Genomic DNA, 17,299 nt, shown 5'->3' on the forward strand with positions numbered 1-17,299 from the left:
AGGCTCCACTGCCAAACGGCCACCGTTGGTCTTGTATAAACGGTTGCTTAAAAACTTTAATGAGCAGGCCTTCTTGCATGACCTGGCACTTGTAGACTGGTACAGAATGAATCTCATCCCCACTGTTGAGGATGCATGGTCCCTTTTCAAAAGCACATTTTCCACCATTTTGAATAGACATGCCCCCTTTAAAAAATTCAGAACCAAGAATCGCTACAGCCCCTGGTTTTGCACCGAACTGTCTGAGCTGATCCGGCAAAAACACCTGCTATGGCGTAAAGCAAAGGCCTCCAAAAACACCTCTGACTGGCAATCCTTCAGGGAGCTAAGGAACAAATGCACCCAGTCGATCAGGAAAACAAAAGCAGATTTTTACAAACATCAATTCTCGACATGCGGATCCGACCCCAAACAGTTTTGGAAGACTGTCAACTACCCACAGCAATCAAATCTGAGGACATTGTCATCTCAGATAAAGCCTCCATGGTGGACTGTTTTAACAGCACTTTGTTAGGGCTGGTCATGCTTTTGCAACTGCTACACCCACTCCCACTCCCACTGTCAATCATGCTGCCTCAACCCCTAGCACTGGTCCCCCCCCAAGCACTCCGTGCTTCTCCTTCCAGCCAGTAGAGGAGAGTGAGGTGCTTAGGGAGTTGCTTAAACTGGACCCTTATAAATCAGCTGGGCTGGATGATCTGGACCCTTTCTATCTGAAATTAGCAGCTCACATTTTCTCAGCCCCCATTACCTGTCTGTTCAACCTCTCCCTGCAAACCTCAGAATTCCCCATGGACTGGAAATCTGCTGCTGTCATCCCACTCTTCAAGGGAGGTGACAAGTTAGACCTTAACTGTTACAGGCCCATATCCCTCCTACCCTGCCTCTCCAAAGTCTTAGAGAAACTGGTCAACAATCAGCTCACCCACCACCTGGAGTCCTACAGTATTTTCAGCACTACGCAATCCGGCTTTAGATCTGGCTACGGTTGTGTCTCTGCAACACTTAAAGTGCTAAACGACATCATATGCGCCTTTGACTCCAAGCACTACTGTGTAGCTGTGTTTATTGACCTGGCTAAGGCCTTCGACTCCGTGGACCACTGCATCCTGCTTGACAGACTCAAGGATGTTGGACTCGCAGAGGAATGCCTGGCATGGTTCAGCAACTACTTCTCTGGTCGTGTGCAGTCTGTGAAAGCTGAAGGCCTGCTGTCTGACCCAATGTCCCTGTCCATGGGTGTCCCCCAGGGCTCCATTCTGGGTCCAACACTATTTAATATTTTTATAAATAACATTGCTCACACGGCTGGCAACTCTTACATCCATCTGTACGCCGACGACACCATTCTTTACACGTCTGGCCCCTCTCTGAACACTGCCCTGACCGACCTCCAACAGAGCTTTAACAGCATCTAATATGCCTTCTCCAACCTCCATCTTCTCCTAAATACCAATAAAACTAAATGCATGATCTTCAATCGAACCCTACCCCAAGCCTCCTGTCCCCCCAAAAATCACCTCACTGGATGGGTCAGTACTAGAATTTGTCAATACATACAAATATCTAGGTATCTGGCTTGATAGTTCACTCTCCTTCCAAACCCACATCAATAACCTACTCACCAAAGTCAGAACAATAATTCGTTTCCTGTAACGCAATAAAGCTTCCTTCACCCACTCTGCAAAACACACTTTGGTAAAAATGACCATCCTGCCAATTCTGGACTATGGAGATATCATTTACAGGATTGCCCCCAAAAACCTTCTCAATAAACTGGACGTCATCCATCACACTGCCATCCGCTTTGTCACCGGTGCCCCTTTCAATACACATCACTGCGACCTGTACTCCCAAGTCAACTGGCCATCACTCCACACCAGGCGACTGACCCACTGGTATCAGTTCATCTATAAATCCATCATCGGCAAATCCCCCCCCTACCTCTGCTTACTACTGAACTTCTCATCCAGCACACGCAATCTCCGCTCCAACAAATATATCACTCTGGTCCCCCCCAAAGTCCGCACCTCCTTTGGCCGTCATTCTTTTCAGTTTGCTTTTCAGTTAACTTCCCCCTGGTCCCTGCTATCTTTTACATATTGTGTTATGATATACGTATAGATGCTTTTGATACTTGTTGTGTATGGCATTCATGTTTTATATTGTATATATTGGGTTGTGTTCTATATCGTATATACTGTGTTGTGTTTTGTGTATAGACTTGCCTCTGTTCTGCCAATTGGCCAGATCGTCATTGTAAATGAGAATTGGTTCTCAATTGACTTATCTGGTTAAATAAAGGTTAAATAAAAATAAAACAATAAATAAAATTAGTGTGGCAGTGTGTGTAGCCACGCCCACCCCAGCTGTATGTAAGGCGCCATGTGTGAGTGTGGACCTGTTTGTTGACAAGATGGAGGCTCAAGCTCTCGCTAATGCTATCAACCGAATTTCAAAAGCAGGCAGAAATATCGACAGTGGGCAATTAATGAACTCCTTCATATTGGACTATACATAATGGGAACTCCGAACGGGAACTCCGAACTCCGAATCTGACGATGACGAAGAAGACAACGGAATGTCAGACATTGATCTCCACTTCACTTTCATGGGACAGTCGTCTGCAGACAGACCTTCTGCTGTGTTCTTGGGTAAGTTTTAGTGAGTTACATGTGTTGTAATCTAGGATTTTGTGTTGTTTACTTAGGATAGCCAAACAATTATTTGTTGTTTTGTGAGTAAGGTAGATAGCGCCTTTGTTAGCGTTAGTTATCGGACCACTGAAACTGCTCACCACAATCATGCCACCCCTCTCCAAAACGAATGAGATGGTGGGAGAAATACGTTGTCAAAGATAAAACATAATGAATAAATACATTTGTTGCAGACCTACTAAACATGCAACATACTGTACAGTATGTTTCATGCACCATTTTAGTGTGTTTGTGTGTACCAGCTAGCCAAACAAGTGTTAGCTTGTTAGCTAGCTAGCTTTGTTAGAGATGTAAAAGATTATAGAAAAAGTAAATGCTTTTGTAATGAACGGTAATGTTGGGTGGAATCAAAAATAATGATTAATTCATTGATATGTAGATTTGCTGTAGAATAATACTGTGAATTGAAATGATTTCACTAGCCTACTTCAGTACAAGTACAGTACACTGAGTCTATGGAAAACCTACACTAGAGAAGTGTCCACACCTCTGACCTGAAATTTGTGTTGTCTGAGAGATGACACCTTGATGAGAGTCACCAGCACTTCAGGTATTTGTCATTGTCATTGTATAAGCAATTCTATTTTATGAAGATAGTAGTAGGCTATTTCGTAAAAGTGGTGTTGGTAATAGTGGGCAATCATTTTAAATGTACTGTCTTCTTTTTTTATTACAGCTTTGATGCCAAGATGGGATGGGAAGGAACTACACCGAAGTCCCACTAGATGCTTTATGGACTATAACGATGAATGCATGTGCACACGGACAACATTATTATTTTTTACCATTCTATATATTGTATTGCTCAATTGTATCTTGCCTAATTGTTTCCATTGCCATGAATTTTACTCTCTTGTACTTATGTAATGGGATGTAATAAACTTTTGGCACACATGGCAATAAAAAATCATGAATTATTATTATTATTATTATTATTTTGCAATTTAAACATGTCAGCCCTGCAATTTTGTTACCTGAGGGTTAGCTGACAACCCCACTGACAGATGACAAGTAGATAATGACAGGTAGTGTAATGGGGGAGTGGTTGTCTTGAGGGTTTGGTTGTCTTGAGGGAGTGATTAGGGTGGAGTTAACCAGCTATTGTTCCTACCCATTACCTCTGTGAAAAAACTATGTGAAGACTTTTGGAGGGTATCACCATGACCATGGATATCCATGACTTCTTCAACTTGTTTCAGATATCAATGTATGACACACAATTGTAAAGCTTACAATCTACCCTTTCATAATCTGGAAAAAACAGAAAAATCTTGCCCTAAAAAAAATATTGCCCTACTTGCAAGCTTTTTAACCATGCCCTGTCACATTTCTGAAACGTGCATAGCACGTTTTACTAGTGTCAGAACGTGTAGCAATGTTTTTTAGCAATGCTACTTCTAATCTTTACCTCCACCCTCCCTCCACAGGCTGAATTACTGCCTCTTCTCCATCTCAACATCTTTATCCCTCCACAAGCACTGAAACATGAACCTTTCCCGCCAAACATGCTGTAGTCGTAGTGTGTCTACATGTAAGAGATGGCCTCCTGTAGCCCTAGTGTGTCTGGGTCAATGGCGTGACGTGTACATTTCGTGTCCGAATGTAATATTTTCTAAAATTAACAATTAATATATATATATACATTATGTTAACTAACACTATTTGCTCTCCTTTATTGAATACACAAAGAGTTTATGGTGATTTGTTACAAATTCAGGCACTTTCAACTCTTAAAGGGTTGAAAAGTCATTCGGTACAACCGTCCGAACACAAATGCAACCAGCTATTGTGCCATTAAAATATCTAAAATGATATTACAACTATTATATAAACATTCTGGCATGATTTTATAAGGGTTCATAACAATATACTGCAAAATGGTTAAGGATTTTTATGTAGAAATGTTTGCTTTCCTCAAATCACTTTTGTCACAAAAAATGTATTTCACTGATATCATTCGGAGAAACCAATTTAAATTTTGGATGAAATCAACTGATAATCATCATGTGACAGGATATGACATCATTAAGACCCCTGCAGCAGACCCTCTGAGTGAGAAGAAAAGTAGCCAGCTCTCTCTTAAATGTTTGATAAATGCACTTTTCTGCTCCCTGTTATGAATGTCCTCAAATATCACATCATTTGGTACAACCGCTAAAACACACTGAAAATGTTGAAATATTTTAGAAAGATATATTTAATATGAATTCTTATATTTCAAAGTTCAAGCTCAAGGTCAAGTTCTCACATAGGTAGCTAAACATGTGCCTGTTTTAACTGTTTACTTGAAGAAAATAATTTGTTACAACCAAAAATAATAATTCGGTACAACCAGAAATCTGTTGGATAAACATTTAAATTACTATGAGTGAAGGTAAAAATGTACATCAGAGGAATGTAATGGACCCCAATAAGTTCTAAACATACAATTGTGAATAAATCAATCATTGCAATTCGTTGTTGGGACAACATTGTGGATTTGTGCTAACCATATTCCATTCCATAACCGATTTAATGCTTGTTTGGACAATAACTTGGTTACTTTCTTGATTTTTTTGTTTTGTTTTGTTATCTTGATTTGGCATATGTCCACGGTGACATGCTTTTTTTTGTACGGTTGTTATGTCGGCAACATTTTTCTTTGCACTTTGCAAAGTATTTTTTATATACATTCAGGAGAAACTTTGTGGTAAAGAACAACAATTATTTAGTTTGTTGTTGTCCCCCAGGAGTCTAGTTCCCTGCCGTATAATAAAGCACAATGCTAGCTAGGCCTTGTAGAGGAGGGGCGATCAGGTCAGTAGGAAGTAGTCATGTATTTTAGTTCTCACAGTCGATATTAACCCTCTATAGCATGACTTTTTATTTTAGGGTGGAAAAAATATTTTTACCGTAACTGTGTCGTACAGGGGGAAGTATGGGGTTCGAGTTCAAAGGGATAACCCAAGCAATAACCGTGCCTTGAATTGTGACTGTGTCAGTGTTCGATGCCGTGCAACGGTCAATAAAAGCTCGCATAATTACACTTAGTGTGCGGAGTCCAATCCATATCCACGCTACAGTATTATTGATTTATTTCAGAATTTAGGTTATATAATTATCTTGGCTAATGAAAAAAAGTGAATGGGGTGGAAAGAAAGACGATTATATTCTCGATTAGCTTTTTGTAGTTCTGTGAACAACACCATTTATTGAACAAACAAATCTGCATTGGCAGAATGAAGAATTAAACGTGATGACCATTGGCAGGACAAACTAATATTAGTTGGAACAACATTCTAATATGAGTTGGACCAACAATTTAATATCAGTTGGACCAACAATCTAATATCAGTTGGACCAACAATCTAATATCAGTTGGACCAACGATCTAATATGAGTTGGACCAACGATCTAATGAGTTGGACCAACGATCTAATATGAGTTGGACCAACAATCTAATATTAGTTGGACCAACAAACTCAAAATTCTTAGTTGGAACAACAAACTCAAAATTCTTAGTGCATAAGGTTGCCTTGAATTTTTTTAATATTCTCAACTATTCTTTTTTTAGAGTGTACATGTAAGAGATATTCTCCTGTAGTCCTAGTGTGTCTACATTTAAGAGAGCCTCCTGTAGTCGTAGTGTGTCTACATGTAAGAGACGGCCTCCTGTAGTTGTAGTGTGTCTACATGTAAGATATGTTCTCCTGTAGTCCTAGTGTGTCTACATGTAAGAGATGGCCTCCTGTAGTCTAGTGTGTCTACATGTAAAAGATGTTCTCCTGTAGTCCTAGTGTGTCTACATGTAAGAGATGGCCTCCTGTAGTTGTAGTGTGTCTACATGTAAGATATGTTCTCCTGTAGTCCTAGTGTGTCTACATGTAAGAGATGCCTCCTGTAGTCCTAGTGTGTCTACATGTAAGAGATGCCTCCTGTAGTCCTAGTGTGTCTACATGTAAGAGATGTTCTCCTGTAGTCCTAGTGTGTCTACATGTAAGAGATGGCCTCCTGTAGTCGTAGTGTGTCTACATGTAAGAGATGTTCTCCTGTAGTCTAGTGTGTCTACATGTAAATGATGTTCTCCTGTAGTTGTAGTGTGTCTACATGTAAGAGATGCCTCCTGTAGTCGTAGTGTGTCTACATGTCTCCTGTAGTGGTAGTGTGTCTACATGTAAGAGACGGCCTCCTGTAGTTGTAGTGTGTCTACATGTACGAGATGGCCTCCTGTAGACTAGTGTGTCTACATGTAAGAGATGTTCTCCTGTAGTGGTAGTGTGTCTACATGTAAGAGACGCCTCCTGTAGTCGTAGTGTGTCTATATGTAAGAGATGTTCTCCTGTAGTGGTAGTGTGTCTACATGTAAGAGACGGCCTCCTGTAGTGGTAGTGTGTCTACATGTAAAAGATGTTCTCCTGTAGTCGTAGTGTGTCTACATGTAAAAGATGTTCTCCTGTAGTCGTAGTGTGTCTACATGTAATAGATGTTCTCCTGTAGTCGTAGTGTGTCTACATGTAAGAGATGTTCTCCTGTAGTCTAGTGTGTCTACATGTAAGATATGTTCTCCTGTAGTTGTAGTGTGTCTACATGTAAGAGATGTTCTCCTGTAGTTTTAGTGTTTCTACATGTAAGAGACGTTCTCCTGTAGTTGTATGTCTACATGTAAGAGATGATGCCTCCTGATGATATTTTTCATTCATGGTTTTCTTTTCTTCTTTTCAGCAATTTGGTAAAATCTTAGATGTGGAGATCATTTTTAACGAGCGGGGTTCAAAGGTACGTGCCTTGTCATATTTCTCAACTGCATGTTTAGGTCTGAGGGTTAGCGCTAGGGTCACAGTCTCCCAAACCTAGTCCAGGACTTGCTCTCTCTTGCTATATCCGGCTTTTCATTGAGACAAGTCCCAAAAATCTGGATCTTTTTTTTTCTTCCTAATACCAAAAAGACACGTTCACCTGATTCTAGTCATCAATGTCTTTTTTATCAGTTTATCAGTGGGTTCATTGAATGAGGGCTGTTCGGGCTGGGCTAAAGCAAATGTCTGTCCCAAAGGCTCTGGAACATAACCCTAACCCATAACCCTAACCCTAACCCAAATCCTAACCCTGACCTTAACCCTAACCCTAACCCTGGTGTTTAGTGGACGAATCTCTTGAAACAAGCAGAGTGAGAGAGCTTAGACAAGGATTGGGAATCATTTGATAAGATATATGAAATGTCTGAAATGTCTGAAATGCTTCGATGATGCACTTATCAAGGCAATGTTATAGATTTTTCAACGGGGGATTTGTTGAGATATCTCAAGCGAAGTAAAAATCTAATGATGGACTTTCAAGCTGCTCTCCAACCTCATTGTGATCCATATTAATACCTCAGAATGTTACAATGAATGACAAGCCCACAGCCAGTGCAGACTGTTATTTAGGTAACACCTTTAAGACAGTTTTGTTATTACAACCCAATGTCCAAATTATTATGTTTTGGGGGAGCATTTCTGCAAACCAAAGAATACGATCTTTGTGGTCGAATTATCCCAACTGGTAACCTGAATGTTGCTGGTTGGAATCAGGTTGGAACTGGGCTGGGGATACTACCTTTTATTGTCTTCGTCTGACAACTTACCCTGAACGTAACCAATCGAGCGACTCAAGTCATAATTCACATAACTCTTACATAATGTTACCATTGATTTTGCACATGCTTAGTCAATGATTTGATCTTTAATCTCTATCATTAGTCCTGTGGTTTTCATTGACCCAGTGTAGTAATATAGCGTTTATGTTTTTGTGGATTTAATTTCTTCTGTAATGACCCGTTAATGGTATTTTACTTTAATTTCCATATTTTACTTTTATTTTCTGGAGACATTACTTTCAATCCGTGCTTTAGCAGTGCAGTCTTTACACAAGTCATTAGTCATACATTATAAGCAGTGATAAACAGTTATACATGTCTTATAACAGCTTGTCCCATGTGATGAGTCAGCAGGGTGTGAGTTAAGGTGTGAGCTGACGTCCAGCTCAGTAGGCTCAGAGCGAGAGAAGACATTTTCAAACGGATTAAACTTCCTGAACCTGTCCGATTGGACGGCTGCTGCCTCCTGTTTGAAAACGTTTCCTCCTGGTCCTCCTGGTTTATCTAATGATTGGAATATGACATGAAGATATGAATAATAATGCGCATGTTGTTCTTCCTCTCTCCGTTGTGCATGCAGGGTTTTGGGTTCGTAACATTCGAGCATAGTGCGGATGCCGACAGGGCGAGGGAGAAATTACACGGCACGGTGGTAGAAGGCCGTAAAATAGAGGTGCATGTTACAAATACTTCCTCTCCACTCTTCCTCCTCCTTATCCTCCTCTTCCTCTTGTTGTGTGTGTGTGTGTGTATGCGTGTGTGCATGTGCGTGTGTGTGTGCGTGTGTGTGTGTGTCTGTGTGTGTGTGTGTGTGTGTGTGTGTGTGTGAGAGAGTCTGTGTGTGTGTACAATGTCCGCTTCAATCCCCCATTTCAGTGTCCAACACATCACCTGTCTCATCATCTACATTAACCCCCCCCCATTTTGATTTCCTGTCATGTTTTCTATTCTCATTCGTACAGTGTACAGTCTACATGTCAGCTGGGTTGTCATACTGTATATTTCAAAAGATTGTACTTCATTTTTATTTTATTTGAGACAGGACAGGAAGTCCAGTGAGGAGGAGTTTACCAGACAGGAAGTCAGTGAGGAGGAGTTTACCAGACATGAAGTAGAGTGAGGAGGAGTTTACCAGACAGGAAGTCAGTGAGGAGGAGTTTACCAGACAGGAAGTCCTGTGAGGAGGAGTTTACCAGACAGGAAGTCAGTGAGGAGGAGTTTACCAGACAGGAAGTAGAGTGAGGAGGAGTTTACCAGACAGGAAGTCCAGTGAGGAGGAGTTTACCAGACAGGAAGTAGAGTGATGAGGAGCTTACCAGACACGAAGTAGAGTGAGGAGGAGTTTACCAGACAGGAAGTAGAGTGAGGAGGAGTTTACCAGACAGGAAGTAGAGTGAGGAGGAGTTTACCAGACAGGAAGTCCGTGAGGAGGAGTTTACCAAACAGGAAGTAGAGTGAGGAGGAGTTTAACAGACAGGAAGTAGAGTGAGGAGGAGTTTACCAGACAGGAAGTAGAGTGAGGAGGAGTTTACCAGACAGGAAGTCAGTGAGGAGGAGTTTACCAGACAGGAAGTAGAGTGAGGAGGAGTTTAACAGACAGGAAGTAGAGTGAGGAGGAGTTTACCAGACAGGAAGTAGAGTGAGGAGGAGTTTACCAGACAGGAAGTCAGTGAGGAGGAGTTTACCAGACAGGAAGTAGAGTGAGGAGGAGTTTACCAGACAGGAAGTCAGTGAGGAGGAGTTTACCAGACAGGAAGTAGAGTGAGGAGGAGTTTACCAGACAGGAAGTCGAGTGAGGAGGACTTTACCAGACAGGAAGTAGTGATGGCGAGATGAAGCTTCTTGAACTGTTGAAGCTGTCCATCCAATTGCGTCACACATGGACCGAAGCTTCGTGTTGCTTCATTTGCTCTACTGCGCCATCAAGTGGACAATAAATGTCTAGCAGGCAGAGTGATAATGACACCGTGGCTTTGGTGTGTGAAGCTTTGAATTGAATAAATGTGCTTGTGTTACTAGGAACAACAACATTTTATTAATTTATTCATTTTTATTTAAAAATAACAATTTCTCCACAGTGCTGGGCTTCAGGCGGTTTCTTTTTTTTTAGACGATTTCACCTGCTTTTGAAAAGATCCTTTCACAGGGCACAGATGAAGCTGGGGTACATAGAAAATTAACGGCAAGTTTATACAAATTAGGATACACATTTTTGTGTTCTTCCCAATACTGTAGGGGGTTCTGCATCCTTTCGATGTTTGGTTCAGCCAGGTAGGTATGGACCTCCACTGTTGCGTCTGCAGTTCCATTTTGGGTCCTCGCCTGCAGGACTGTGGTGTCTAAACGACGCCACAGTTTGTTACCTAAGACAGACAAACAGGCTGTCAGTGTCAGTGAATATATACAATAAGACAATTAGAATGTATCCAGTATACATTACCTTGAGTCACAGGCTGCGAAGCTTCTGATATGGGGGGTTTCATCTATAAAATGGCAGGTCACAGCCAGATATGCATCAGTGTTGATGGAGGTCCACATGTCTGTTGTCAAGCTAACTGCAGATGCCTTCAACACAATGGCTTTGGCTTTCTCCTTGGACTCCTGATATCTGGACTCCACCATTGCTTTCAAAGCCTAAAGGAAAGAAGGGAACACTCTTGGAATGGCATATATGGGGAAATGGGGAAATGGGGAAATGGGGGAAAATGCTTCATGTGCTCACATACACACCTGCCTTGTGGGGAGAACATAGGTAGGGTTGAAAGCTTTAACAAGCTTTCTGAACCCTTTGTCCTCCACAATGGTGAAGGGCTGGCAATCCTCAATCACCATATTGACCAAGGCCTCATCCACATCATTCTTCAGTGCTGATGAAAAAAAATGCAGTATTCAATTGCAGATGTCATTCATTAGTCATATTTAAAATATAAATTAATGTTGTCTAATAAAAACGTACCCTGTAATTTTATGTTTGTATGCTGTCTTATCATTGCATCCTAAAAAGGCTTACCTGAGCTTGGTCCACCTTGGTTGGTCTCCTTGTTCTCATGCAGGGCTCTATAATGCCTCAGCATAGATGAAGTGTTATTGCTGTATCCAAGTTCTTTTGAACACACCAGACACTTCACCTTTTACAATAGCAGAAATTAGAAGAAAGACATTAGAACAAGGGACGATACACTGTGTTGTCACATTTATTTACAGTATAGTACACTAGTTATTATTTATTACTATGCATAGTGCATACCTTATTAGGAGAGATCAGCTCAAAATGTTCCCAGACAGGGGAATATCGCCTCTTTCTCGCTGGTTCCATCGCAAAAAAAAAAAGAAGCTCCAAAAGATTGCAAACAAATAAACTATAAAGTCGCAAGTCAACAAACTGTGAGGGGGAATCCATTGCGTTTACCTGTCCCTTTTATGTTTCGAGTCTCGCGCCAAATCCGAGCCACTTCCCGAATCGGTCACGTGGTACGGCCGGCAGGCGAAGCTTGCCTCTTACCATACGTCATCAACACATGCCTCGTTACGCGCTTCACAAAAATCTGCCTCGGTTACTCGACACACGCTACAAAGCGTCGGCTTCATCTCGCCATCACTAACAGGAAGTCAGTGAGGAGGAGTTTAACAGACAGGAAGTAGAGTGAGGAGGAGTTTACCAGACAGGAAGTCAGTGAGGAGGAGTTTACCAGACAGGAAGTCCAGTGACCTGAGCACTAAGTAATCCTGGGGAGTGAGGGACCTCACTGCAAGGTTGAAGAGGCTGTTTTGGCAAACTGTCCTGTCAACTATAGTCTGCAATTCCCCTAAAAGCCAGGACAATCTGGACAATGGAAACATAGAGAAGGAGCCAAAGTTACTGACTGACTGCTAGAGGCCTACAGGAGAGGAGAGGCACCGACGTGTTACCACCTGAACTAGCCTAAAAACAGCATTAAGATGTCCACAGTCTGCCAGGGAGTTCCACCTTTGTCTCTGAGTTCTGACGCACTGTTTCCCAAATGCTAAGGTGGCGTCTTATCTTGGGGTTGCATCACAAACCTGGGTCTTGACCAAATCCATTCTGTTTTGTCTACTTGGTGAGCCGCAAGATCAAGTTCAATTGAACAGCTTTTAGGTGAGTCAGGAGACCCGCTGGCTAAGAGAGAGGTTTCAGAGGGAGTCTAACAGAGAGGTTTCAGAGAGAGGTTTCAGAGGTAGGTTTCATAGGGAGTCTAAGAGAGAGGTTTCAGAGAGAGGTTTCAGAGGGAGGTTTCAGAGAGAGTCTATTAGAGAGGTTTCAGAGGGAGTCTAAGAGAGAGGTTTCAGAGAGAGTCTAAGAGAGAGGTTATAGAGGGAGTCTTAGAGAGAGGTTTCAGAGGGAGTCTAAGAGAGATGTTTCAGAGAGTCTAAGAGAGAGGTTTCAGAGGGATTCTAAGAGAGAGGTTTCAGAGGGAGTCTAAGAGAGAGGTTTCAGAGGGAGTCTAAGAGAGAGGTTTCAAAGGGAGTCTAAGAGGGAGGTTTCAGAGGGAGTCTAAGAGAGAGGTTTCAGAGGGAGTCTAAGAGAGAGGTTCCAGAGGGAGTCTAAGAGAGAGGTTTCAGAGAGAGGTTTCAGAGGGAGTCTAAGAGAGAGGTTTCAGAGGGAGTCTAAGAGAGATGTTTCAGAGGGAGTCTAAGAGAGATGTTTCAGAGGGAGTCTAAGATAGAGGTTTCAGAGAGAGTCTAAGAGAGAGGTTTCAGATGGAGTCTAAGAGAGAGGTTTCAGAGAGATTCTAAGAGAGAGGTTTCAGAGGGTGTCTAAGAGAGAGGTTTCAGAGGGAGTCTAAGAGAGATGTTTCAGAGGGAGTCTAAGAGAGAGGTTTCAGAAAGAGTCTAAGAGAGAGGTTTCAGAGGGAGTCTAAGAGAGAGGTTTCAGATGGAGTCTAAGAGAGAGGTTTCAGAGAGAGGTTTCAGAGGGAGTCTAAGAGAGAGGTTTCAGAGGGAGTCTAAGAGAGAGGTTTCAGAGGGAGTCTAAGAGAGAGGTTTCAGAGAGAGGTTTCAGAGGGAGTCTAAGAGAGAGGTTTCAGAGGGAGTCTAAGAGAGAGGTTTCAGAGAGAGTCTAAGAGAGAGGTTTCAGAGAGAGTCTAAGAGAGAGGTTTCAGAGGGAGTCTAAGAGAGAGATTTCAAAGGGAGTCTAAGAGAGAGTTTTCAGAGAGAGTCTAAGAGAGAGGTTTCAGAGGGAGTCTAAGAGAGAGGTTTCAGAGGGAGTCTAAGAGAAAGCTTTCAGAGAGAGTCTAAGAGAGAGGTTTCAGAGAGAGTCTAAGAGAGAGATTTCAAAGGGAGTCTAAGAGAGAGTTTTCAGAGAGAGTCTAAAAGAGAGGTTACAGAAGGAGTCTAAGAGAGAGGTTTCAGAGGGAGTCTAAGAGAGAGGTTTCAGTGAGAGTCTAAGAGAGAGGTTTCAGAGAGAGTCTAAGAGAGAGGTTTCAGATTGAGCCTAATAGAGAGGTTTCAGAGGGAGTCTAAGAGAGAGGTTTCAGAGGGAGTCTAAAGCTGCGTGCACACCGCGGACCGTGACCCACCGTTCTGGCGCAACCTGGTGGGATGGACTTGACGTACTTCAACGTGCGATGCAGACGCAACAACTCTACTCGTGTTGCTAGCGAAGTTTCCCACAGAAGTGAGGAAAAAAACGTCAGATCAGATATATAAACGGGTTATTTTGATAAACTGGACACATTTTGTGAATATATATGTGTGGTGGCCTGGGAAAACCCGTCGGATGTCGCTGGCGTTCGTTTGTGGCAAAGAGCAAAAATAGATGGAAATCACGATTTTGGCGATTTTGATATTATGTGGTATTCTAGTACTTTGAACTCCATACTACATTATGGTGAATTAACATTTTAAGAAAACAAAAGAGAAAGTACTTATTTTTATGTTTTTGTGGTGGGTAGTTTGCTAGAGAAACAACGTCACGTTGAACGTGTCTCATTCTCAGTTAAGCAACGCACGCACACATGAGCGAAAGGAGAGACGATACTTCCACCTGTGTTATTGCCAGTTTACTGATGCTCACAATAAGCATAAAGTAATAAAATCTTAACTAGAAGACACACAAATGGATCTGTCCCTCGCATACCGACGAGGCGAGCAGACTAACACCGCATCACAAGCAGACAAACAAGACCGGGCCGATCTGCATAGGCTCCTCCCCCGACCCGGAGGAGAAAGGGGTAGTAATGACCTTTCACTTTTTTTGACATGATACATTAAAATGCTCATAACTTTTTAAAATAAAGGGCTATCTCAGTCATTCAACCAGTTATGAATAGCTGAGAACTTCTCATTTATGGAAATATTAAAAAATGAAAATGTCAAAATGCCACCATGTGAAGGGTTTTCCCAGGCCACCACACATATGGTTACTTTCTCGCCTGAAAACATATAAAAACTTCATAAAATGACATATTAACACTTGTAGAGCCAAATTACAGATTTTAGCCAATGGCGGCCAACATTTAGGATTTAAAATCTGAGGCGAGAGCTCCGGGCAAGAAACTACTTCCGGTTTACTTCCGGATCCAACGCAACGCAAAAAGCTGAACTTTTTTGACTGATTGCCGCACCCTGACGGTCAAGAAACGCAATGCAGAGCAAGGCAACTGATCAACGCAACGGCCCCATTGAGATGAATGACATCCGGTGCAACGCAATGGCCATGTGTGCACGCAGCTTAAGAGAGAGGTTTCAGAGGGAGTCTAAGAGAGAGTTTTCAGAGAGAGGTTTCAGAGGGAGTCTAGGAGAGAGGTTTCAGAGGGAGTCTAAGAGAGAGGTTTCAGAGGGAGTCTAAGAGAGAGGTTTCAGAGAGATTCTAAGAGAGAGGTTTCAGAGGGAGTCTAAGAGAGAGGTTTAAGAGGGAGTCTAAGAGAGAGGTTTCAGATGGAGTCTAAGAGAGAGGTTTCAGAGGGAGTCTAAGAGAGAGGTTTCAGATGGAGTCTAAGAGAGAGGTTTCAGAGGGAGTCTAAGAGAAAGGTTTCAGAGGGAGTCTAAGAGAGAGGTTTCAGATGGAGTCCAAGAGAGAGGTTTCAGAGGGAGTCTAAGAGAGAGGTTTCAGAGGGAGTCTAAGAGAGAGGTTTCAGAGGGAGTCTAAGAGAGAGGTTTCAGAGAGAGTCTAAGAGAGAGGTTTCAGAGAGAGTCTAAGAGAGAGGTTTCAGAGGGAGTCTAAGAGAGAGATTTCAAAGGGAGTCTAAGAGAGAGGTTTCAGAGGGAGTCTAAGAGAGAGGTTTCAGAGGGAGTCTAAGAGAGAGTCTAAGAGAGAGGTTTCAGATTGAGCCTAATAGAGAGGTTTCAGAGGGAGTCTAAGAGAGAGGTTTCAGAGGGAGTCTAAAGCTGCGTGCACACCGCGGACCGTGACCCACCGTTCTGGCGCAACCAGAGGGAGTCTAAGAGAGAGGTTTCAGATGGAGTCTAAGAGAGAGGTTTCAGAGGGAGTCTAAGAGAGAGGTTTCAGATGGAGTCCAAGAGAGAGGTTTCAGAGGGAGTCTAAGAGAGAGGTTTCAGAGAGAGGTTTCAGAGGGAGTCTAAGAGAGAGGTTTCAGAGGGAGTCTAAGAGAGAGGTTTCAGAGGGAGTCTAAGAGAGAGGTTTCAGAGGGAGTCTAAGAGAGAGGTTTCAGAGGGAGTCTAAGAGAGAGGTTTCAGAGAGAGTCTAAGAGAGAGGTTTCAGAGAGAGTCTAAGAGAGAGGTTTCAGAGGGAGTCTAAGAGAGAGATTTCAAAGGGAGTCTAAGAGAGAGGTTTCAGAGGGAGTCTAAGAGAGAGGTTTCAGAGGGAGTCTAAGAGAGAGGTTTCAGAGGGAGTCTAAGAGAGAGGTTTCAGAGAGAGTCTAAGAGAGAGGTTTCAGAGAGAGTCTAAGAGAGAGGTTTCAGAGGGAGTCTAAGAGAAAGCTTTCAGAGAGAGTCTAAGAGAGAGGTTTCAGAGAGAGTCTAAGAGAGAGATTTCAAAGGGAGTCTAAGAGAGAGTTTTCAGAGAGAGTCTAAAAGAGAGGTTACAGAAGGAGTCTAAGAGAGAGGTTTCAGAGGGAGTCTAAGAGAGAGATTTCAGAGGGAGTCTAAGAGAGAGGTTTCAGTGAGAGTCTAAGAGAGAGGTTTCAGAGAGAGTCTAAGAGAGAGGTTTCAGAGAGAGTCTAAGAGAGAGGTTTCAGAGGGAGTCTAAGAGAGAGATTTCAAAGGGAGTCTAAGAGAGAGGTTTCAGAGGGAGTCTAAGAGAGAGGTTTCAGAGGGAGTCTAAGAGAGAGGTTTCAGAGGGAGTCTAAGAGAGAGGTTTCAGAGGGAGTCTAAGAGAGAGGTTTCAGAGGGAGTCTAAGAGAGAGGTTTCAGAGAGAGTCTAAGAGAGAGGTTTCAGAGAGAGTCTAAGAGAGAGGTTTCAGAGGGAGTCTAAGAGAGAGGTTTCAGAGGGAGTCTAAGAGAGAGGTTTCAGAGGGAGTCTAAGAGAGAGGTTTCAGAGGGAGTCTAAGAGAGAGGTTTCAGAGGGAGTCTAAGAGAGAGGTTTCAGAGAGAGTCTAAGAGAGAGGTTTCAGAGAGAGTCTAAGAGAGAGGTTTCAGAGGGAGTCTAAGAGAGAGATTTCAAAGGGAGTCTAAGAGAGAGGTTTCAGAGGGAGTCTAAGAGAGAGGTTTCAGAGGGAGTCTAAGAGAGAGGTTTCAGAGGGAGTCTAAGAGAGAGGTTTCAGAGGGAGTCTAAGAGAAATTTTTCAGAGAGAGTCTAAGAGAGAGGTTTCAGAGAGAGTCTAAGAGAGAGATTTCAAAGGGAGTCTAAGAGAGACTTTTCAGAGAGAGTCTAAAAGAGAGGTTACAGAAGGAGTCTAAGAGAGAGGTTTCAGAGGGAGTCTAAGAGAGAGGTTTCAGAGGGAGTCTAAGAGAGAGATTTCAGTGAGAGTCTAAGAGAGAGGTTTCAGAGAGAGTCTAAGAGAGAGGTTTCAGATTGAGCCTAATAGAGAGGTTTCAGAGGGAGTCTAAG

The 17,299-nt window shown here is 42.6% G+C and overlaps 1 protein-coding gene across 2 annotated transcripts in view; it reads left to right on the forward strand.

Moving 5' to 3' along the window:
* Positions 1-17,299, forward strand: part of rbfox1 (RNA binding fox-1 homolog 1) — a gene marked incomplete at both ends in the record, with an annotated part of 526,479 nt that overhangs the window by 374,642 nt on the left and 134,538 nt on the right. For both annotated transcript variants that reach the window (XM_080524505.1, XM_080524506.1), the window contains 2 exons: positions 7,419-7,472; positions 8,912-9,004. In XM_080524505.1, coding sequence (XP_080380631.1) covers positions 7,419-7,472; positions 8,912-9,004 — 147 coding nt within the window. The remainder of the gene's footprint in view (positions 1-7,418; positions 7,473-8,911; positions 9,005-17,299) is intronic.

This window comes from Nansenia antarctica (genome assembly GCF_963989245.1).
Source record: "Nansenia antarctica genome assembly, chromosome: 2".
NCBI classification, from domain to species: Eukaryota; Metazoa; Chordata; class Actinopteri; order Argentiniformes; family Microstomatidae; genus Nansenia; species Nansenia antarctica.